This window comes from Siphateles boraxobius, unplaced genomic scaffold (genome assembly GCF_051911475.1).
Source record: "Siphateles boraxobius isolate OS27281-9 unplaced genomic scaffold, OSU_SipBor_1 98, whole genome shotgun sequence".
In the NCBI taxonomy this organism is placed as follows: Eukaryota; Metazoa; Chordata; class Actinopteri; order Cypriniformes; family Leuciscidae; genus Siphateles; species Siphateles boraxobius.
The window spans coordinates 130,927-156,410 of NW_027509228.1; the positions used below are offsets into that span (position 1 = coordinate 130,927).

At 39.3% G+C, this 25,484-nt stretch overlaps 2 protein-coding genes across 9 annotated transcripts in view; both read left to right on the forward strand.

The window, feature by feature from the left end:
• kirrel3b (kirre like nephrin family adhesion molecule 3b) overlaps positions 1-25,484 on the forward strand; it is a 648,233-nt gene that overhangs the window by 24,281 nt on the left and 598,468 nt on the right. The gene's annotated exons all lie outside the window — the stretch shown is intronic.
• ets1 (v-ets avian erythroblastosis virus E26 oncogene homolog 1) overlaps positions 1-25,484 on the forward strand; it is a 54,767-nt gene that overhangs the window by 19,013 nt on the left and 10,270 nt on the right. The window contains exons 1-6 of one of the 8 annotated variants that reach the window (XM_077225042.1): positions 11,065-11,336; positions 21,641-21,760; positions 21,973-22,002; positions 22,737-22,937; positions 24,064-24,141; positions 25,030-25,275. In XM_077225042.1, coding sequence (XP_077081157.1) covers positions 11,279-11,336; positions 21,641-21,760; positions 21,973-22,002; positions 22,737-22,937; positions 24,064-24,141; positions 25,030-25,275 — 733 coding nt within the window. In that variant the 5' untranslated portion in view covers positions 11,065-11,278. Of the gene's footprint in view, positions 1-10,873; positions 11,337-15,835; positions 15,947-21,640; positions 21,761-21,972; positions 22,003-22,736; positions 22,938-24,063; positions 24,142-25,029; positions 25,276-25,484 lie in introns of those variants that run through there. The other 7 variants (XM_077225045.1, XM_077225037.1, XM_077225038.1 and 4 more) reach the window with 7 other exon arrangements.

A 25,484-nucleotide genomic window follows, 5' to 3' on the forward strand; every position in this document is an offset into this window, starting at 1 on the left:
CCACCGCATGAAGAAACCGTTGGACTGCGACAGCTGTTAGTCAGACTGAAACCCTCGTCTGGAGCTGTTACTCTGACTTCTTACCTTATACTTACATCTCAAGTCATCAGACATGCATAAAAACAGTTGGAATAATGCAAACCTTGCTTTTTTTAAGAAAGGGTTGTTACTTTAAAACACTTTTTGTTGGACCATTAAGAATATATTTAAATACATGACATAAAATATTAATCAATATGTTTTAGTTTCCCATAAATGCTTGTCAGTACATTTGACAGTATATTTTAATCATTTTTCAAAGTAGTGTTGTGAATGTACTTACTTCGATACCAAGTCGGTACTGAAATGAAAAAAAAATGTGATGATACCGGCATTACCCTCTAGCATTTTGAGCGCTGTTGAGCGGATTTTTAAACACCTCTGATTGGTCATTGTGTTCATGTGCTTAAAGGGATAGGTCCTTTACGGCATGCATCATTCATGCATGCCGTCAAGCATGCATGAATGATATTTTTGCTATTTTAGACATAATACTCCACGATGATCACATTATCATCAAACTGAAATTGCACGTCAAAATAAAACATTGTCAATATTTTTTGAGACCCCCAAAAATTTCACGAATCACGTTTTCAGGGGAGCACATGTCTTATTAAGTGGAGCCGAGCTCGCCCTAGCTCACCCGTACTTCGCACCCTGAGGGAGAGTAAATACTGACAGAATTTTCATTTTTGGGTGAACTATCCCTTTAATATACATGTCTGTGATTGGCTACAATGATCAACACTTCAGCGAGCGCTTACACAGATACACCTGGGAGCGTTTGAAAGCAGGAATCTATCAGCGGATCCCTAATATATCCACTGATAGATGGAAAAGCATTCGGTGAAGAACGTCAAAGACTAGGGGTGTAACGATACCCTCACGTCACGATTCAATACATATGACGACGATACTGAACTCACGATACGATATTATTGCGATACTCCAAGACACATGATAAAAGGTAAACAAAAAATGTACTGTTGATTAAAATGCTAAACTTGGTTTTACATTGTGCGTGTAAATGAATAGGCTTGGACTTGGTGCTGGAAACCCAATGCACAGGACAGTAGTGACACCAGAATAAAAATATTCATGATAGTTTTAGACTAACATGTTTGCAATGACTAGATATATTTAAAATAATGTAGGCCACTTTATACTGGTAACAAGACATTTGGCATTATCAGGACACACAAATATTCCCCAATTGCATTATTATACATTATAATCAACATTATATATGGTAGTTTAATGCAGTACTGACACTAAAACTCTGTAAACTTGATTTTTTTCTCACATATAAATTTAAAATATTGATACATTTTTTATTGCGATACATTGTTACACCCCTATCAAAAACGTTTATTTACAACGTGTTTTTGATCAGTTGATAAAGGAATCGTATAAGAAATCCAAATGAGTCGAACGGTATAATCCAAGACGCATTTCTGAGTTTGTAACAACATGAGGTTGAGTAAATGATGACTGAATTTTCATTGTTAGGGGTGAACTATCACTTTAAATATATCATTTTAAAGTATATTATTACCATTATAAGTACTCTGATTAAAAGAGCATACTTTATTGGCCCAGCCACCGCCTCGCCACACTAAACCGCATTTGAAAACTAGATTAAACTCGAGCAGCATCAGTGATTTGGCTTCCAATTGCTTTTCACCCATCATTTTCTAGTATTTCTAAACATTTTGCAATTTTCTGATGCTCTCACTTCTCTCCTCTCCCATAGAGAACGCATGGCTCCACGTCCTCCACGCTGTGGTCATGCACAGTTATAACTAAATCGGTGCCTGACGTTATGATGTATAGCGTTACCTCAAAGCTGACAGGTTGTTGTTGGGTTTTTTTCATTCTGTAGTTATGTCTGTTTTTCCCTAATTTTCATGACAGCAAATAGGCAATCTAGCAAGATGTGACCAAATGATGTAATTTCCAATAAGAAAACTGACTAAAATGACTACATGATTTGGCTTTCCGGACGTCATTTTTTCCTCCAATCACATGCACCGACTTAAGTTTAAGGAATCTGTGCCATATTGTTGCATATGAAGGTGGAATTTATTGCATGATTATTGTGACAGCAGTCCGGCCTCTGGTTTCCAGGTGTGCCGTGTAACACACATAGACCCACATGTGTTCAGTCAGCTTCAGTGTAGCTGTACTCGTCCTGAATCTGTAGGCTTCAGCACAGGTGCAGGCAGTTAACCCAGACACGAGCTGTAAACGGCTTTTGTGTACTACACATATGGGACCTGTGTGTGCAGTAAGAAAAGGTGTGTCAGTTTTCTGTTGCACCTCAAGTCCATCAAGAAGGAATTGTTTTCTCTACTATTTGGTGCTTTAGTAGACTTCTATTTAGCATGCAAGAAACGATGTAACAAATAGAGTAGACTCTTGCTTTGTACAGACTAGATGTGAATGATGCTTGTCAGAGAACACACAGTGTGCTTCCAAAGATAAGATATGCAACCATTATGCAATAACACTTCATTTTGATGGTCCACTTTAGACATTCTACTGACTATAAGTAACTTTGCAGCTACATGTGATCTTATTCTACTAACCCAAACCCTAATTTGATGTCACATTCAAAGTTAATATATTTTAAATGTAGTAAATTCAACTACATCAATGCAAATCGTGATTGCAAAAATATTGAAATACATGGCCATGACGTACAAGTTTCAATAGAAATGACATTCAAGTATATTTTTGTTTCCCATCAAAGCTTGTCAGTACATTCAGCAGAACACTTTAGCCATATTTCAAAGACAATAAAAATAATTATGAAATGACATATAAAGATGTACTGATGTCCTAAGCAGAGCTTAACCTAAGACCTTAAATGTGTTTCATAAAATTTATTTTATTTCATATTAGGAAAGAAACAAAGAAAAAGTATTTTATTAAAAAAACAACATATTTTTCATTAAAATGTTATTTGACTAATTCATTTAGAGTATGTTAAGCTAGTACGCTGAAAAGATAGCTTGCCGAAAAAAGAACAAGAAAAAAGAAAAAATGTCACACCCGACAGCTTCGGACTGAACTCAGAACAACTACATTTGTTTTATAACCACTTCCCTAATTTAGACTTTGTTGATCAAATTACACTGACATACAGAAAGACCTCTGGCACAAATATAAATACACACATATAAATACACTTTCTCACAGTTCCATCCATTAAAACCACACAAGCACATCATTGTGTGTGTGTGTGTGTGTGTGTGTGTGTGTGTGTGTGTGTGTGTGTGTGTGTGTGTGTGTCTGTGTGTGTGTGTGAGAGAGAGATATTTGGCCACACTGACAGCTGTGTTGTGCAGCTCTGGCACCTCTGGATTACATTGTATATGATTTGACAACTGGACATTTGAATTTAGGAACACACTGCAGAACCGATATTGAGAAGCGTGTGTGTGTGTGTGTGTGTGTGTGTGTGTCTACACGCATTGATGATGTTGTGTGGAAGCACCTTTAAGTGTGTGTGTGTGTGTGTGTGTGCTAAGACAGTATCTCTGTATATAGATGTGTGTGTTTGGAGGAGAGTGCTGTCTCTGATGAGGGGCACGTCCTCGTGGGCCAAGGCCCATTTTTTCTGGGTTAAAATAAACAGACGACTGGCGGGGGTCTGGGGGTTATGGGAAAGGAGGAAAGCGTGATGCTAATCAGCCCTACACACACTTCCCCCAACTGTAAAACAAAACAAGAGAGAACGAGAGAGAGAGAGAGAGAGAGAGAGAGAGAGAGAGAGAGAGAGAGAGAGAGAGAGAGAGAGAGAGAGACGAGAGAGAGAGAGAGAGAGAGAGAGAGAGAGAGAGAGAGAACGAGAGAGAGAGAGAGAGAGAGAGAGAGAGAGAGAGAGAGAGAGAACGAGAGAGAGAGAGAGAGAGAGAGAGAGAGAGAGAGAGAGAGAGAGAGAGAGAGAGAGAGAGAGAGAGAGAGAGGAGAGAGAGAGAGAGAGAGAGAGAGAGAACGAGAGAGAGAGAGAGAGAGAGAGAGAGAGAGAGAGAGAGAGAGAGAGAGAGAGAGAGAGAGAGAGAGAACGAGAGAGAGAGAGAGAGAGAGAGAGAGAGAGAGAGAGAGAGAGAGAGAGAGTCTTAGCTATAAGTGCGCATGAGCGAAAGTTTAGGACTACATCTCTCCACTTAGCAAGGTCAAGTGTCGAAACCAACAGAGAACCAGTTCCTCTCCAAATCATTTTATTTCTTCATTATGATTTTCGCAAAGCCGATCCATGTAACACGATGTTACAAAATCAAATGTACAGGCAACAGTTACACAAACAGAACATTCAGAATTTGCATAATTAAAGGGACAGTTCAGACAAAAATGAACATTTCGTCATAGACTCACCTTCGTGTTGTGTTATCTGTGGGTCCTAATGTTAAGCATAATGTTTTAGCGTTTATTCTATACAGAGAAAGTCGATGGTTATTTATTTATGTCTTTAAAATGTAAAAAGCACCATTGAAGTACCACATTACTTGAATGAGGAACAGAGAAAATCTCATTTTGTGGTTGTATTGTTGGGCAGATCCATGTGATGTCGAAACTTGTGGGTCATTGATGTGTTTAAAGGCAAACTTAATTGAGCATAATAATTGAGTTAAATTGATTTGATTGTATGGTATAAAGCAGTTCATGCGTACTGTGTAGATCTTATGTTTCACATGTGAGAGAAATTCTTGCAGATGTGGAATAACACAAGGATGATTTAATGAATACAGTGTTTTAAAGGCACACGACCTGTGTATCATTGCATTCCTGCAGTATATGATGGATTCAATGAGACAGCCGACCTCTGACCTGTCAGATCAATGGACTGAGGAGCGGCAGCACTGCGGCCTGCTGTCAGTCGAGTGTGTGTGTGTGTGTGTGTGTGTGTGTGTGCGTGTGTGTAAAAGAGAGAAAGACTGGGGGGCAGAGACGTCTAGAGAGGCGAGGAGGAGACGGGGCGAGATGGAGGGATGTAATTTAATTTGCCACACAATGGGGTGAATAGCAGACACGTGGTGGAGCTAATGGAGGAGAGAGATGTCCTTTTTAGCAGTGCTAATTGATAAGAAAGAGCTTAGCCTTTGTTCAACCAGTTCCCCATCGGTAAAACCCCCATCTGCTTTCCAGGGTCCTCATTAACTGTTCACCACACACACACACACACACACACACACACACACACACACACACACACACACACACACACACACACACACACACACACACACACACACACACACACACACACACACACAAAGACAAGTGTGTCTGCTACATTTATGTGTGTGTGTGTGTGTGTGTGTGTGTGTGTGTGTGTGTGTGTGTGTGTGTGTGTGTGTGTGTGTGTGTGTGTGTGTGTGTGTGTGTGTGTGTGTGTGTGTGTGTGGAAGTGTGAATGATCAGGATCACTGTGAGAATGTCCCTAATATTGGCATTACAGTAAATACCATGTGACGAACTGTGTCAGCTATTTTGCAAATAAGTATACATTTTAGATACGGTTTAAACTAAACATTAATTGAAACTGAAATTATTTATGTTTATGGACTATGAATTTAGCTTCGTTATTTATTTATTATAATTTAGTGTTTACTTTCAATTCATATAGAGAAAATTCACCGATTTTTTTTTTGCACTCAGAAATTACTAGAAAATTTAATTTCACAAAGAGTTACTAAGAATTGCCAAGTAACATTGAATAAAACGTGACATTTTGAGGTAGAAAAACTGAAATAATTTCTGTTTAATTAACAAGTTCGAAAAATCTTTTTTTTTTTTTATATGGTGTGGTATAGAATTTGAAAAATTAAAATTTGTTGGTTCTTTGCCATAAACAAATTACAAAACGTAAACCGTTTTTACATTAGTGCCATTTGCTAGAAAGCTCCAAACATAATCAAGCCAGTGCCTCTAATTTTTAAGGTATTTAATGTAGCCTACTACATTTTTTTCAAAAACAAGATTTTATTTTTTTTACATTTTGTATTTTCAGAAAAAAGATACCATAATGCTATGACAGATATGAATTATTCCTAGCATAAATGCTATTTCATGTCATGCATAAACTCTTCCTGTTAGCATCTATGGCTTGTTTGTTTCATTATTCTGATGTTGTGCCGCTCAACTCTCACCCGGCCTGATCTGATGCCTCATAACTGTCGAAACCATGACAACAGCACAATGGAGATCAGAGAAGCTGTGTCTTCCACCAGAGAGGGTGAAGCTTCATGATTGAAGCTTAATGAAGTCCTTAACACAGCCTGACTTTTTCCTCAGGGTAAATTCCCATACAACTATGAAGAGTTAAGAGGCAAAGCACATGCTTCCAGTAAGTGTGACGGGCCAGAAAGAGTTTTTCCTTTGCTGTATCCTGGAGATTGCTTGTTTTGGGGAGTCAACAACTTAAGATGTCTTTTGCCATCCAAGTTGGAGAATGAATGAATTTCAATTTTATGAATCAAAACCAAAACTCCCTTGTGTTCATGCAGAATGTCTTATAATTCCAGAAGCTTTGGCTACCTACATTGTAAAGATTGAGAAACTGTGTTAAAGTGCAATGATTACCTAATTTAACTCATACAGATGAGTTTTTTTTGCTAAATTAATGTATTTAGGTTGAATCCGTGATTTTTTTTTTTTTTTTTTTACTAAAACCAGTTAATTTACCTTTTTCTTTCTTTTTTTTATGTACAGAATCCTGTTACCCTACGGTTCAGAACCAGTTGTTAGCCGAGAACTTATTCTGGTCAGGACCGGTTGGTAAACAATGATTTTTGATTTACATGATTTTCCATCATATAATTCAGTGGCCAACAAGACAGAAGAAACATGGGAAAATGATTTCATGATAGGGAACATTAGGATATCTGACCGCTGAATTAAGCAATTGGCCAATAGACACTACAATTGAAACCTTCATGGATCAAATACACAACTGGTCAAAGTTTTTGTAATAATTATGATTTATATTCACCAAGGCTTCTTTCAAAAACATAAAAAAACTTAATTATTCCAAATTTAAGATTAAAAGAATAATGAAAATTATCTAATAATTTACTCTCCCTCACGCCATATGACTTTCTTCTTTCAGGCAAACACATTCAGAGTTATATTAAATAATAATCTGGCTCTGTCCAGCTTTGTATTGGCATTGAGTAGAGCCTGAGTTTTGAAGCTCCAAAAAGCGCATCCATCCATCATTAAAGGGTTTCCCTTTATTTTGATGGTCCCTTTAACACATTCCATTGACTGATGAAATTTAGTTGACATGTAGATGCAACATTACTTACAGAGTATTAGTTGACTGGCAGGGTTAGAATAAGTTGACATGTAGTTACTTATAGTCAGTTGAATGTCTGTTGAGGAGCATCAAATTAAAGTGTTAGCAGATATATATAGCAGACAGTCTACTAATACTCTAATGACTGATAGTTTACATGCAGTTGTAAAGTTACTTATAGTCAACAGTGTGTTCAAAAGGGACCATCAAAATAAACAGTTACCAAAATATCCATATTTAAAAACTTTATAAACTATAATTACTGGCTTCAAGCCAATGGCCGTACGCACGTTCACCAGAGTCGAGTTCCGGCAGAAACTCTTCTCTTATATTCAAGTCCTCCGAATTTTTTCTTTAAAACTTCAGCTTTAGACTTCTAATTCCTGAACGGAGTTTTGTTTTGCTCTAGTCATGAGCTTCTGCTTTTATCAATTCTTACCTAAGCTTACGCTACACCTATGTCATACATCTACACCTATTGCCGAAAGCCAGTGATTATAGTTTATAAAGTAATAAATATATATATATATATCTTACAAAAACGCATCACTTCGCTTCAGAAGGCCTTTATTAACCCCCTGGAGCCGTATGGATTACTTTTATGATGAATGAATGGATGGATGGATGGATGGATGCACTTTTTTGGACACTATTTAACCATTGAAAAGCAGGGAAGAGCCAGGATATTATTTAACAGAACTCTGATTGTGTTCGGCTGAAAGAAGAAAGTCATCTACACCAAGGATGGCTTGAGGGAGAGTACATTATGAGATAATTTTCATTTTTGGTCGAACTATTCGTTTAACAGATTCAAAACCAGCCATGGCATCCAATCAGAAGTGATACAACAGAGTCAAAAGAGATGATTAAACTGGTATCAAACTAGCAGTGACAGACTGAGGGCCGGGAGTATCAGAAGAAAAAGGGCCACTCAGCAACCTCTGGCTCTGATATTAGTCAGCAACCCCATTAGTCTTAATGGCTGCCTCTGGGCGTAAGGGAGCCTGGTCTATCCTTTTAAAACTACATGCAAGGAGCTCATTAAGACTTAAAACAAAGCGGGTAGTGAGAGGGGGTCGAGCGGACGAGTGAATGAGTGAGTGACAGAAGGGGGAGACGTGAGAGATCCCTCCTTCCATTAAGATCCCTTCCCCCTTGCAGCTCTCATTGACGGGTTCTTGTGACCACAGAAGCCCCATAAAGGCTCAGCCATTTCCATAATCGCTCATATCTGTCGGATGAAACACTATCCAGACAGCTTAATGGACACTCTGTAGAATCCCTGTTTCAAAATCCATACCTAATCAATAACGCTGGCTCCCCGGCCTCTCAGCAGCACTTGCAGATGTGCACTGTCGTACTCGCAGCCTTGTATTGACCTGGCTAATAGGGTTATTCTGAATACAGAGACCTGAGCTGGTCGCATTTCTTACATCAGGTTTCCATCGCTGAAGCTCTTTGTGGAAAATACAGTAGGTCAGAATTAGTTTTACGGAAACGCAACAATCGGCGATGACGTGGCTAAGTGTTCTAGGCAGCCGTTCCCACAGTTGTCAAAACCGTTGGGCTCCACTCAGGAAACGAGCGGATCAGCACATGAAAATTGCTAAGGCAATCTGTTACCGTGGCAACTAATTAAGTTAGAGCAGTCACGGGCCCTCATCCCTGCATCTCCATTCACCTCCTTTTAGACACGAGTCAATCCTTCCTCAAATCCATAAGTAGAGTGATTTGATTAATTAAATTGAATTTCAGCTGTTCACAACATGAGTCAAAACCAACCAGATATACACTCATTGAGGTTTGAGCAGCAGTTATGCTTTTCTTGTGTACGACAGATGTTTGTGCATGTAAAACGATAGGCAAAGTTACACAAAGTCCATGCCAAAGAGAGTTAATTTCTCCAACAGAAAACATTTGCCTGAAATGTCTTGTTCGTAGTCCTGCCATTATTTCAATGACTTATGCGTCACCACGTTGTACATTTGCCTATACTAGCTGTTTTGACCCGCCCAAAAAGAACAGTTGGGTAGATTTTGCTATTTTGATGGTAAGGGGCATTACACTTTTGACCAATAACAACAGACTGTACCAGCTAACCAATCAGAGTAGACTGGACCAGCTAACCAATCAGAGTAGACTGGACCAGCTGACCAATCAGAGCATACTGGGATTTTCGGAAAGGCGGGCTTTACATTTAGTAATCAAAGGTTGCCTACCTGCCTATATATATATATCTATATATGCATTTACATTTTACATTTATTTATACATTTATATTTATTTTATATGTTGTATACACACACACACACACACACACACACACACACACACACACACACACACACACACACACACACACACACACACACACACACACACACACACACACATATATGTATATACGTGTGTGTGTACATATATATGAATGTGTGTGTGTGTGTGTGTGTGTGTATGTATACAACATATATATACATACAATTATTTCTTTTTTTATTTTTAAGGTTTTTATTAGAAATGTAGGCCTCCAGAAGTTGTAAAAGATTCCAATCCCTCGCTGTGGGTGTGGCGAGAGGATCCTCTGTAAAATCCTGGCTTGGATTTTTATTGATCTAGTCAAGGTGGGCAGGAAATACGCAGAGGTGTTTATGAGGGATGGGTCGAAGTTATGAGAGCACTCGTTACTTTCAGGTCATTTGTAGACTATTAGCCAGACGGGAGACATATATTTTTATCCTCTTTAGTTTCTTGTATGATTCCCGCGCTCCGGTGAGAGTTCAACTGAGCATAGCATCAGCCATTCACAATGACAAATGAGATACTAAAACATGAGCCAGCCGGAATACACTGTTTATCAGTATTTTAAATAGACTGAATAGTTGTCTAGTTCTTGGCAGCTTTTCCTTGAGAGAGTGAGGTGTGTCACATTCATCATTTGGAGGTCAGGTTGTCTTGGCTTTTAAAGAACAGCACATGCAAGTACATGGACGTTTGTGAACTATTATAGTGATTTGACACTTTCAGCAGTACATTGCATCAGTGGAGTTAGGCAACTGTTTTCATTAAGATGAAAAAATTACTCAAGACTATTCACACAGATAATGTAAAATATGTGATCTCCGTTTCTTTGTGAAACTGCTCTCTTTGTCAATATCAGCTTCTCTGTGTGTAACAGTAAGTGAAATTAACAAATGGGAAGTTCCCATTACTATTTAAGTGGCCATTGTGCCCAAGAAATGAGCAAACTCGTTTCCAGGTCAGATGTAATCACAGCTTTGTGATCCCTGATGACTGTACAAACAAATGCAACACCATCTCATTGGTGGAGCTTCACTTTAGTGCAAAAGGAAAGGGTAGTTGATGCAAAAGCCACATTTGAATATGAAAATCTGTTTACACAGCATTTTTTTTTTCATACACAGTGGTGTCATAACTGTACAGTACAGTTATGCCTATTTACTAAGTCCTATTTACATATGACTCACAATCTTGGAAAACCATGTATCAGAAGCATTGAGCTCACAGCTGATTAGTCTGTTTGGTGAACGTTTTGACATGACAAACAGCTTTAACGCGTCGCGTGCGTCCCGTGCGTCGCGTCCAGGGAGAGACAGCATAGTGAAGTGTAATTGAATTGAATCAGCGAGTAACACCGCCCCTTTTACGCGGGGATCAGCCTCTTCCGTGCCGCACACAGAACCGCCCTGACCGGGGTAACTAACAGAGGAGAAGAGAGGGAGGGAATGAAAGACTGATTGAGATAGAGCGGAGAAAGAGAGAGGGAGGAAGAGAGACACTTCAATACTTCAGAGGTCGGATCTTGTTAAGGGAAAACCTGTGTTATTTTTAAGACAATCCCGGCACATAGACGGACTTTGGAGGAGACGTTTGGGACTAAAAACATACAAACAGACTTTGCAGACTGAATGCGTGACCATGACGGCAGCTGTCGATATTAAGCCGTTAACTATAATAAAATCTGAAAAAGTAGACGGTAAGTAGCCTACGCTTTCTCATCGTTATCGTTTTGATTTTGCATTGCAAAACGCACCTTCGTCACTTGTCCTGTCAGGTACGAACAACTTTTGTGCATGATGTCTTGCCTTTGTGAAATGCATTGGAATCGAGATACAGATTTGATGTCAAACAGAACATTTCCAAAACTCGTCGCAACATAAAATGTGTTTGACCAGCGAGTGATAGACAGGTATAAAAGTCTGCGTGTGGCGCTCCAGATGTGCCAGTCATTGATTTAGTGCTATACAAATAGTCTTTATTATGTAGTAGTAGGCTACTATTAATCAATTTATCCCATATTTGTACCCAGATAAGTGAGCACATGTAGTTTACTCATTGTATAGCCTAATTTCAACCAAATAAGTGAAATATGTTTTATATGCGGGCACAATTATAACCGAAGGGGAACATTTGCCCAATAAGACGTTGCATATAATAGACTAACAATGTTGTACTGTCAGGCAGTTGTGGGAAAAAAGTTATTGATGATGCAATAATGATTTTTTAAAAACTTTTTTATATTTAATGTAACAATAGTTTAAAACTTTTTTTCAATTTTCTTATCTGAATCAATTAGTTATTTATTCAGAATGGTGATTTTCCCCCCCATTGGCCACAAATGTGACCACCGATCATGAGGCAGCAATTGTAGATTATTCATACACTTTTAAAATGTTATAGTAATCATACATGTTAAATAATGTGTATTATAACATGCTTTACATGATGCCTCATTTTATGGATCTTTCTGATTGCAATTAACAGCTCTGGTCATGTGACTACCTACACCAGTCTTGTGAACATGGTCTTAAATGAAATTTAGTCAATCTTGACTTTTATAGTTGACAACTCAGCAGGATTAAAAACTGTGGTGTTGTATTAGGATATTCAGAACATATTTTTGTCTTTTTATTGTCATTCGAGCAGCTATATGGATTATGTTAAAAACTGGACCCTTTTATTGCTACGTTGCAAGAATGGAGCAACATATTAATTTAGCAAATACGGTACATGAAGAGCCTGACACCAGACTGATGTTGACTGCCACACATGGTCTCTCATGACATGACACACTTTACCGCTTCACATTGTCGTGTTTCATTTCATGCATGTCCAGCAGGCTTGAATTTTAACTACAAGAGTCATTATTTTTATGTCGAGCTGGCTTTCAGAACATTGCATCATCTAATGTGCTTGTACATTTAGTGTAAGTTCATTATTTGGTCATTGGCTGAGCCCTGGGCTTTCTTGTCTTTTTATGCAGATAATATGGGCATCCTTGTTACTTTGTGATTAAAGTTTCTTTCTTTCTTTCTTTCTTTCTTTCTTTCTTTCTTTCTTTCTTTCTTTCTTTCTTTCTTTCTTTCTTTCTTTCTTTCTTTGTGTTTTGATGCAAGTGTGCTTGTGCAATCTCATGCAGGGAAATCTCATGCAGGGAAATTCCCTCTTGGCTAAAGAGTGGTCAGTGTCAACTGAATGAAGTTTGTCATGATGCTGCTTCACTGTCCATTCATACCACATCTATTAACCCCCACCGCTGCTGACCCAGCCTGCCTCAGGAGGGGCCGCATGCCTGACCAGGGCGAAGGGAGGGAGGGATGGAAGGATGAAGAGAGGGAGGGAGGGAAGATGCCATGCTGGTTAAGTAGTCAGCAGTCTCACACTCCCCCTCTACTCCTGAGGACTGGAATAAAGCGACGAGTATGCAAGTGGGATGTTAGTGTTAGCACATGCATTGGCCCGATGTACTTGTACTCTTTAAGAATATGACCCTCTTCATTGGCCCGGAAGGGCAGGGTGAGTTCAGTGGCCGCTAGTTTCCCTATGATAAAATGCTGACTGGCTTCGACCACAGCTGATGGCTATACATAATTCTGACTCCCTAACTCTCACACAGACTCACACACACCACCAGCTGTTAATACATCATGGAAAAAAAGACATTCACCTTTGCATGTCAGAACGAAAATTAAAACATAATGACTTGTGATGTGCAATATATGGTATGAATCATTACCACACTTGCATATTCTCGCATGCACACGGGCTGGCTCTCTTTTCACACACAGTCGGAGAGTTTACATTTACAAATGCACTGGCACATGAACATGTGCAAACACTCACCAACACACAAGCACAAGCTTTCTACTTGCATGGAAAAACAGTTGTGTGCTGTTAAAAAAGTGCTGATTCTTGCAGTGGGGGTTGCCAAAATATCGTGCTATCTTGCAAAACAATTTCTCAAGACAAGCTCCCCCGAGTTCAGTCAACCATGAGTGTTTAGGCCAGGGTGAATGCAGCTCACTGGCAAAGACCGTAAAATCCACGCAAGACATGTTTACTGCTAGTCTGCTACTTTAGTCTTCTGGGAGAATGGATATGTGCACCTTGTGGGTCCCATGTTCTGCACAAAGTGCCTGTATGAGTGTAAAGCTCTGGCAGACTGGCACAGATGATACTCTTTAACATGCACACGTCATTAATGTAGAGAGGCCGTAGACATTAAGCACCTGATCCCGGTTGGTATTGAGTCTTAAATCAAGACAAGCAAGCTGTGTCTTGAAGACAACGGCTAGTGCAAAAAACAAGCCCGTCTTTCCCTGCCCCCATTTGCTTTTTGACTTTGTTTATACAAAAGTAATGAATGGTTGAATTCAATCAAGAGTCACACAAAAGTTGTTTAGAGTTCAGTCAAGATTATCTGATTTACCCCAGAGACATGTAGTGTATGAAGAGACAATAGGACCTACACAAGAGCAGGACAGGCTCGATAAACACACTTGCATTAATTTATTGAATTGCTAAAATAAGACTGCATATGGAGTTAGCACAAAACGATCTCCAAGTACCCACAGCGAGTCGGGAAGCAAAAGTGTTTACATGAAAGCTCAAGTCATTCACAAGTATGAATCATGTGTTGTGGAGCAACACAGATGTTAGAACGTCCATTATGGTCAAAGATAAACCCATGTAACATCTGCTACTAAAATGGCTAATGCTGTTCCAACCAAGACAATTTTGCTGGTCCAGAAGTCTTCAGCATCTTCTTAGACCTCTGTTTTGAAAGGGACGTTGTCAAAATGCTTGATAATGGTCACTCCTTTCATCTTTGCCCAAAGACTACTTAGCACAGTGAAATGAGTCAGCAACAACATGAGAGACAGCCAGGGGTCACCTCCCACTCATTTCGTCCTAGAGAAATAACCCTTGATGAGGATATTTCGTCTTCCCTTTCTCATTCTTTCTCACTCTTGCCCCGTGTCCGTCTCAAGGTTCAGTGAGTGACAGGAATGTCTGAGGATTGGGTGGGCTGCCTATTGCCCACTTTATCTGATTAAGACACTGCACTCTCTCATCCCCAACCCCTCCTAGGCCCCGCTCACACACCCTTGCTTTAGATACCAACACACTGGGCACTAGTGCAAAAGCATTATCCACACATTATTTGGTGTGTGAAGAGATGATAATTCAAGCAGGTAGGCATATTTGCAACCTCACGTGATTATGTGTTTGAATATGACTTAGATTCCCAAGTTACATAACAGATAGGTTTTTGTAATGTCAGCCTATTCACACTTTTGCCAGGCCTAAGCATGCCTTGCTTACCTGACAGCTGTGCAAATACAGACCTAGGCAATCAAGGTTAGTCTGATGTGGGTCTCTGGATGTGGGCCAAACAAATGACTCAGCCTGAACGCAATTTTTATTTTTTGTGTACGAGTGTACGAGTCACTTCTGAAAGAATTTACTAATGTGTAGTGTAGGGGATGCAAAAGGTTTAAGCGGTGACTGGGTTAATATTTGAAACTCGGAATTGATTCATCAGACTCGAGCCTTGAGGCAAAGTTGAAACGTTGTTAGATCAGAAAGTCTTGTCTACTGTTTGTTGAATGACTCCCCCTTCACAGAATGTCCACTGGTTTAATGACTCCCCTGTCAGAAATTCTTTCTGGTGAACACACATTTTTATTGTTCCCTTTAAAGTGTAGTCATCAAAGGGTGAAGGCAGGTTCTAGCCTTTTTTCGTTCAAGATATTGGCACAAGGTAACAGCACAAACAAACTCTTTCCAAATCGTTACATGCGTCAAAATGACTGAACGATACGTCAGAGCCGTTTTCAATGTAGCATACTTGTGAAAGCCGTCCTGTGTTTCAGTTTGAAGTCTTCCCAACAGTTATCTCTGGCCCTGCTTCTCTGAACTTCAAAAGACCAAAACAAAAGCAAAAGACACAGCATGTCCCAGAGCAGGGAAGAAATAACAACCACAGTGTATTTTTCCCAACATTTTACAGCACCCATTTTCTCCCCTATGTTCCATGTCTCTCTTTTTTTCCTTGAATTTGTCTCTCTACCGTCTGTGGCCCACATGGGCTCTTGCCTCGTCTCCCTGGCCCCTGATGTGGTGTCTGCCTAGTGCTGTCTTCTCATCCCCGCCGCGTGCTACAGGCTAATTACTGAGTCACAGCCCCTGCCGAGCTGACTCCAGCACTCACCCCTCCTCCCATAAGACATTAGCCCTTCCCAGTCCCTCTGACGCTCTCTGGTGGGCTCCAGACCGCCTCCTGGGTGGTGGGAGGCCCTTGAGGTGAGTAAGCCAGCCGGACCGGTGCCTGTCTTTCCATGCCACTCTTGTTTTTTTGATGTGGCTGTTTTGCAGATGTCTACCGAGTACAACGGAGATGCACAGAGTGTGGCGTTGGGTCTGGTTTTGAGATCAGATCGGCATCCCGACTGGTTCTGGCTACGTGTCTCAGAGTTTAGCGAGGCAGAGGAAGACCTGTTCCCAGATTCAGCTCTCCCATCGGTGTATGCTCTTTCACAAAGTCACCTGTTTTAGGGCTCAGTAGTCAGAGCTGGTTTTGTAATTTTCCCACTTTTGTCCCACCTCTTTGAACACATTTCCTACCTTAGAGGCATATTGACGGAGCACTTCTGGCTACCAGTCCGGTTACATATGGGATCTTAAGCTGTTCTCTGAGGTCCAGGTGTTTGGCTGTAGTTAGGTTTACTGTCTCTCTCAGTTCGTGAGTGCTACTTGATGTACAGCTGAATAGAAGGCACGTGATCCTTGGCAGTCACAAGAGCCGCCACAGCTGGTAAGCTTTCTCGTTCAACCTTCTCCCTGCTATCTACATATTTCTGACAGAGAGGCGCTGCTCAGGTGATTTAGGGATGAGGCAGTTAAAGGCGTTCTGTGTAGGTGTCTGGGCTGGTTCCAAGAGGCAGTCATAATGAGGGCTAGTCTTTGACTTTGTTCACTTACACAAGTAGAACATGGTGGGATTCAACAACTCGCCCCTTTCTCATAAAACCACATAGCAGGGTTAGTCTGATTTTTTTTCTTTCTTTTTTTTTTACTTCTGAGAGTGCGCAAATGGAACCTGTTTAATGCATTTAACTATTTCTTACACCGTTACAAACTGCTGATACTTAATTTGTCATGCCACTCTGCTTTTCACTGCTTCTGCTTTCTGACACATTTGATGTTGACATTTGTCACCATAGAGAATTTTACTGAAAATATGTAAAATATGTTCTGCAGTTTGCTGTGTATTTCAGAACATTGCATCTTCTTTTCCAGCCTTCCATTCATCTATTTTAGGCTTGTGAACTATTTTCATTGTTGCAGCTGTGGTACTTTACTCTGCGTACAGTTAATTGTGTAATTGGTCTATTTAGAACTGAACTCAAAGACACATTGGTTTTTAGGTCACAAATACAGAACAAGCTCACAGAAAAATCCCATCCACATTAGTGATTGTAAAACAAGGCAGGAATGTGTGGTGCGATACATAAAAACAATGCGGTCTTTGGGGAATTCATTTACCGAGAATGCATCTGTTGGCCATTGGCTGGATCCACAATAGCAGACAACATTAGCCATTAGCTTGCTAATTGCATGCAGAGCTTTCCTTCCTTCATTTCCCTGGTACTGAAAGCTGCTTGCTCATAAACTTAGCTCAGGCATGACTGACTACTCGCATATGAATTCACTTTGATCAGAAATGTTTTTGGACATCTTTATATCCAGTGCTGGAAACATGTCTTTTTTCCCCCTCATGAAGTGCTGCAATTTCAGGTACACTTGGAGGATGTTATTGGAGGTTTCTAGGAAGAATGTCGCTGAAAGTAAACTGTTTGTCAAGATCATCATTTGTTTGTTCAGAAGTCTAAACAGTATGATTCACTGATCAATGTGCTCTCATGGTCTTTTCGAGGTTCACTCCTGCATTGCAGTTATGCTCTTTCAATTTGCATGCTGCAAACTGCCTCTGCTTTACTCTGCAGTATGCATAGTAGCATTGCTATAGGTATCTCTGCAATGCATCGCATGCCAGTTGCGGACAGTTCAAAAGCATTATTGCAGACAGAAAAGAAGTTGATAAGAGCTAGGTTGTGGTAGCGCAAACGGTTATGGCTTGTCAGCAGCAGATATATAGGTACCAGTAGTGGTACCGTTTCAACCCTACCAGACTTAACAATTAATTGTTTAAAGCAAGAACTTGTTGAAGGATGCCCATTTTAAAGTGGTTCCTGTCGGTCATTGTGATTTGAATGCTCACTGTGTGACCCACTGATGGTACTGTTGTATATTTATGTGTGTGTGTGGGTTAGACCATCTAGTGAACCCGGGGCACCCACTGGCTGGGTCTCTACGAATAGCCACAGTGTTCCAGGGCGGGAAAGCCCCTGACTCGTGACCTCGACAGGGTAGACGGGCTCTGCCTGGCCTTTGGGAGCTCGATCGTGGGCCGCTGCTATTCCTGTCTAGGCCCGGCCCGGTCTGCATGCTTTCAGATGGAAATCTAAACAGTGGGCAGAACAAGCACTTCTCTCACTGGATCCCCCACCCTAGACCGTGCCTTGTTCAGCACAGACCTGCTGTGTGAATGGCTCTCCTTCATGCGGGCCAGGTTTAACAGTCTTGCTGTCTAACACTCTGTGAAAGATAATGCGAGAGATAAAGAACTGAAGGTGTTTTATGGCCCACCCTGACACCCTGCTGAGACACACATTTGTCAAAGGCCAGAACCTGACTTTTTGCGGGTTGAACTATTTTTTTTGTTCTACACTCTCTAACAACCTTATTTTCAGACTGGACTTGGATGGCATATGCATCTGTGAATTGAAACAGAAAGAAAGAAACATGTGGTGAGATATGCTTATTTGGCATAGAGACACAAATACACAAAGCACAAAAAACATTCAGAAGCTTTAATACCGTCCAGACTATTGAAGGACTCAAATGAGCTATTTGGCTTTTATGAGACACCAACTCGATGTCTCTCACGCACTCAAGACAGACCCCGGACACACACATAAATGCAGACACATTATTTGAAGTGTGTCTAATTTTAGAACGAATCATTAACACTATCATCAATGTGCGATCTGTTTGGCTGAAGATCAGCCCTGGCTAGATCTGTGCAAGTCATTAAACCATTGAATGTACTATGGAAAACACTGAATGGACTTGATGGGCGGGACCTTGTGGTCATGCCAACAGTGATGTCATCCCTTTGGGGACTCCATTCATGTTGTCTTGGATGCTCTCACATTACAGATAAGTGAATCACCCGACCCCACCCAACCCAACTCCTTGAGACCACCAGGCCCTCATGACCATAATCACAATTTCACAGCCCTCTACTAATGGACAGATGAGACAGACGGGTTTGTACTCAAGCCCACCACCCAATACACACCTGTACTTTTACTGTAAGTTAAGAAGGTTTTCAGGCCCAAGATCTATTGGACCTAATGTGGTTCAGTAGAAATAATCACCATGGATTCATATTTACAGCTATTAGTGATGTTTAGTTGCTCTCTATGGAAATTTATATAATCATCATTTCATTCATTGAACTTCACCTGCTGGGGTATTCATTTGCTTTGTAGAAAGATAGTGTTGGTTCCTCCAATAAAGTGCCATTTGATACTGTGTGGAAAGCTGAATTGAAGATTATCACCCTTTAAAGTAGTCAAGAAAGTTGCCAAAAAAGTAAAACAAGTTTACTACATTTAAAGTATTTAAGTAAACAATATCTTTATACGAATGCAAGTCTTGAAATGGATAATAAATCAAACTAAATGAACTAAAAACAAATCCAAAAGCAATGTGATGAAAATTTAACTAAATATTTGCCTTCAACAAAGACACAGGGGTTAAAATGAATCTGTGATTAATTTATTTGATCAGTTAATTTTATATTTAATCAGTGAATCATGTATTGGCATGAACTATGAGAATGGGATGATTAGAATGTTGACTTCCAATAGTTTATAAAAGGGGACAGACCATGTTTGATTGTTGCCTCAGCGTGATTTGTCAATGATAATTTGAGTTCGCAGAATACTTCTTCCAGCTTTCTCAGTGCATGCAGATGAGATCTGTTGATGAAAAGCATGGAGATAAAAGTTTTTCTTTGAAAACAGCTCACTATCCTTTTGTTTCAGGTGGCCTTGCAGATACATGGTTTTTGCCAAGTCAATTCCTTTTTTTTTTAAAGCAAACGTAATTCAAATGATTTATTTGAACAACAGAAAAATAAACTCTTGATTTGATTTTCATAGCATGCTCAAACCCTCTATATTTTAATACACAGCGTGTAAAAGCTGTCACTTGGCTAAACATATAACCATTTCAAATCACTTTTTTATTGTTCACAAGGCACTTTGCATTTGTCATTAATATAAAAACCTGTAAATCGTTAAGCTGCTGTGTCATATTTTGTCCAAGTAAAACATGTTTCCTTTACCAGGGTCTTTTTTTGGCAGTTCTGGCCTTGTATCGCCTAATGTGAAAATGAGCCTCTTCTCTAGTGAATGAAGCCTCTGACGTCCAGATGGCTCTAATGCACAATTAAACACTGTAAATGGAGACTGTAGCATCTCGCTCTAATCCAATCACACAAGAGCACTACATTGTTTTTCTCCATTTAGACACTGCATAATGTATCACTGCAAATCCTTCCCTGTTCGAGTCAACCAGGGTAGCAGATCGCGAGGAGGAGAGGGAATGAGGTTAGGAGGGACAGCTGTTGTGCATTCTTGGCTGGGTTATGTCGTGATGTGGATCGACAACAGCGAGTGCAAACCCATACGGCGCCCAGGGCTGGCAGTTTAGAAACCGCGCAGAGATGCCAGAACATCTGGGTGTCAGTAGAAAAGCAGTCGCAGACAGCGAAAAAAAAACACAAAAAGTATTCGCTTTCCACAGTCTGGACTGTGCATTTAGCTCCCAGACAAATTCATTGTGCCTGAGTCACAGTCTGACGTTTTCTGACGGCCACCAGTAATAGAATAATCACCCCTCACCATACATCCAGCATGTCTTTGATCGCATACCGGTCCTTTCGGCTGATTCTTCACTTGGCTCTATGGCATTCTTTAGACCCAGGGGGTTTTCTAGACCCTTTCTTTCTCTCGAGCTGCCACCCCGGCAGTCCTAATTGGATCAGTGGAAGTCATCGGGTACTGTTTAACTCATCAAAGACCTCTCTGTGTCCTGCTGGGTGCCCACGAGCAGAGAGGGCGAGCTTTCCAACACTGCAGTGTCTGTTCGACACCCTGCAGCCTGCTGTGACATCATCACCCTCTGCCACGACCTCTGACCCCTAACTATTGACCCCTGCCAACACAGGCCCCTCTGTCAATGGCTGGACATGGAGATGGGACAGCTTGCTGGGCAGAAGGGATTGTGGGAAGGTGATCATCGGTGTAGGATCTGACCTGTGGCACACTCTGTGTGTTAGCAGACCATCATTGGCTCTGAGAAGCAGTGTAGAAGGTCAGGTTGGAGGTGGATGGTGTGAATATGGCCAGCACACATGTAGCACAACTAAAGTCAATTGTGTGATGCTGAAGCTGCCGGTTTTCATGCTGTATATGATTATGTAGCTCTTGCAGTACTCTGATTTTACTTATATTACCTCCAGAGATGAATTTTGTGGAAATCAAGCTCAGGCTGCAGACGTCTAGATATATGAGATGCTGGGACTTTATTTTATTTTATTTTATTTTATTTTATTTTATTTTATTTTATTTTATTTTATTTTATTTATTTTTATTTTATTATTATTATTATTATTATTATTATTATTATTATTATTATTTCTTTATTATTTATATCTTTTTTATTTTATTTTTTATATTTAAATATGTTAAATATTGTATTGTTTTTATTTATTTCGTTATATTTTATATTTAATTTTATACAGTTAATCTGAGAATGTGTGTGATGGGTGATGACATAAGTTGTCTGTGTTTGGTCCAACAGATCTGGAGTGTGCGGATGTGCCTTTACTGACTCCAGGAAGTAAAGAAATGATGTCACAGGCTCTTCTGGCCACATTCAGTGGCTTCACCAGGGAGCAACAGCGGCTCTCCATCCCTAAAGGTCCAAAACTCTAAAGCACTTATATAAAAAAATAAAAAATAAAAAAAAAGGCTCTCTAACTGTCTGTAAATCTTATATTAATTTTTCTTATCTTATTTATGTTGCTCTCTCTCTCTTAAAGGGAAAGTTCACTTAAAAATTAAAGTACTGTCATTATTTACTCACCCTGTTCCCAACGTGTATAACTTTCTTTCTTCCATGGAACACAAAAGGAGATTATACGGGTTTGGAAAAACATCAGGGTGAGTAAATAATGACAGAAGTTTAATGTTTTAAGTGAACTTTCCCTTTAAAAGACATGTTAAAAACACATTTGAGAACTCACTGATTATGTTAATGACATTGGACATATTTTCCCACTTGTTCTTATTTATCGTATTAATGGGAGGAGGATATAAATGATAGATACAGAGGAAACATGGAAAAGTAACGCATTGTGCTTGTTTCTGGCTCAGTATTCTGTAGCACTAGGCTGTTTTGAAATGTTACAATCAGATTGCCTAAAAAGAGATCTTGCTAGATGGACGCATTGCACTCTGAAGCAGCAGAGGTTATGAATTATGCTTCCCAAACTATGGCAGACCGCAAGATGGCTTTGCTTGGTGTGTGTAGGGTGGCTGAAGTCTGTGTCAGGTCTGCGTCTGTCTGGAAATAGCTGAATGCAGTGATCATGTGAACAGTCGAGAGAAAGAGAGAGAATGAGATAGAGATAGAGTTGGTGTGCAAGCTAAAATTACAGCTCTTTCAGTTCCTACCATCATGGCATCAAATTTATAGCAAAGTCAGCTGATCATTTCCCATGAGCCACCGGACCTGCGACTAACATTATTGAATACATCATTAGATGTGCACATCATTAGCAAACTTACTTAACAGACTCCTTCTGTAGACGATTATGAACAATAAGTATATAATATATGATGCAATCTGCATATGCATGTAACTCTGAGATGTCTTTTCACTTTGACTACTCCAGACCCTCGTGAGTGGACAAACGCCCATGTGAGAGAATGGTTGACCTGGACGGTAAATGAGTTCAGTCTGAAGAATGTGGACTTCCATAAGTTCAGCATGGATGGGGCCAATCTCTGTGCACTGGGTAAAGAGCGATTCCTGGATCTGGCTCCCGACTTCGTGGGTGATATCCTCTGGGAGCATTTAGAGATGCTGCAGAAAGGTAGAGCTCCTCACCGCCTCCACGTCTGCAGTACCGCCAAACACACCAGTCACTTTTATTTAATTAGATTTCATTTCCATACTTTGTGTTTCATTTTAATATTAAAGGTTTAGCCAAGGTTTTTTTGTCTATATATACAATATATAGTTGTTATTAAGTTTTATGTTTTATTAGTACTTCAACTTCAAATGAACAACTAGCTGAAATAATATATATATATATATATATATATATATATATATATATATATATATATATATATATATATATATATATATAGTTATTATTATTATATATTATTATTATTATTATTGTTATTATTATTTTTTGTTATTGTTATTTTGCTTCAAATAATGCATTGGTTATGGTTTTAGTTAATGATAATAACCCTGTCTTTTAATAAATTATATTAATGACAATAATCTGAATGTTAGATTCAACCAGTAATGTCATATAACTATTAAATTAATAATTATTATGTTATTTTATTATATTATTTTGTATAATTTAAAATATTATTACAATTTAAATTTGTATTTTATACAATTATATTAATAAGTATATATATATACACATCTCTCTCTCTCTCTCTCTCTCTCTCTCTCTCTCTCTCTCTCTCTCTATATATATATATATATATATATATATATATATAATTTTTTTTTTTATATATTTTATTTTTGTTATACTATAGCTCCACCATTCATTAATCCGACTGTAGGCTGTTTATGGTTGCAAAACAACTTGACACATTAATATGGAATCTGTCTGACGTAAAGCCTCCAAAACTCAGAATGCAGTTTATCCTATCAGAGTTTTGAGTTGTAATGTTTTTTTGTTTTTTTTATAAAGTGACCTCTACAAAAGAGTAAGCTAAGCAGTTCAGCAAAAATCATCTTCAGCAAAAAAAGTATACATTTTAGATTAAATTTTCTAATCTATGCTGTGATTTGTCATGTAAAATGCTGGAAGCATGGAGGAGGTGTCACATTTTGAAATGCCTGTAAAGTAAACGCCCCACTGACATGCAGATCAAAGTAGTTTCTGTTGCATTGCCTGTTATTTAACAGCTTGGGCTTCGAAAGTGTGCATGGTTTCAGTGATGCGTGTTGTTTTCTTCACACAGAAGACCCAAAGCATTTCCCTGTCAATGGTCTGACCTCCAGTTTCCAGGAATCCCGCTACCCCTCAGACTACTTTTTCAGTGAGTATCTGCCATTTCTCTCAGTTTGCGTCATCACAGTACCTGAGTACACGTTCACCGCTTCTGCCATGACTATAATGGGAGATGATCTAATGATCTGTGTGTGAAGGAGGTTAAACCTTCCTTAATGCCTTCCTTAAAGGAAGAGTTCAGCCATAAATTTAATTTCTGCCATTATTAACCCCACCCTTACGCCATTCAAACATATTTGATGTTAAGGACACTCAAAAAATAAATTCACATAAACCTATCCATACATAAAGAGTTGTTACGATCAAGGAAGTAAATTCTATAAAAGCAGCATGAAAGTGGTTCAAATGACTTGCGTTCTTTTGTGTGAAGAAAAGATTGCAATTTAATGAGGCATGCAGAAATATTAAAACCAATATTTAATTTCTTCTCTATGGACAAAAATATCAATTATATTGTCTAAATAAATTCAAAATAAAACACACACACACAAAAAAACAACAAAAAATTCAGTTGTTTTCAATGTTACAAGTGAATTTAGGCATCATAGCATTCTAATATTTTTATATTCAGTAATATTAGTATCAACATTTGCTAATATTTGCCAGTATTTTTATATTTTTATATTTAAATTAAATAAAAACATTACTTTAAGTGAGCGTTACATGTAAAACATTATGCAATCAGTACAAACAATTAAATATCTAATATTGATGTGAATACTGTTTGAATGCTATCTGCTAATTTAAATCATTATGCACTGAAAATCTGCAGCTCAAATCAAACATGCCAACAATTTTTTTTTATTTCAGTTAATGTTGGAGACAGCCTTTGGTCACTATGAACTGTCATATTATGGAAAAGATCTATGTAAATACTCTTCTTTTTAAATCTTCTCTTCGTCTTCCTTTTCTCCAGACTATGGCATTGAGCATCCTCAGTGCGTGCCTCCTTCCGAATACTCGGAGCCGAGCTTCATAACCGAGTCTTACCAGACCCTTCACCCGATTAGCTCAGAAGACCTGCTGTCACTCAAATACGAGAGCGAGTATCCAAACGTTATTCTGCGAGACGCACCTCTCAATCCACTGCAGGGAGACTATTTTTCAGTCAAACAGGAAGTGGTGTCACCTGACAACATGTGTGTGGGTCGCATTAGCAGAGGTGAGTAATGGCCAAAGGTCATGTGTTTCGATGCTTTTGAAACTGTGAATTCATGCAAGATAAAGTTTGAGGCATCGTTATAAACGTTCTGGGAGACAAAAGCGAATTCCTCTCGTCTTAGATGCATGTTTACAATCCCGCATCGGGGCTTAAATGTATCCCATCACCCTCGCGGTGATCAGCAGTGAAAACAAAGTCTTCTCATCTCG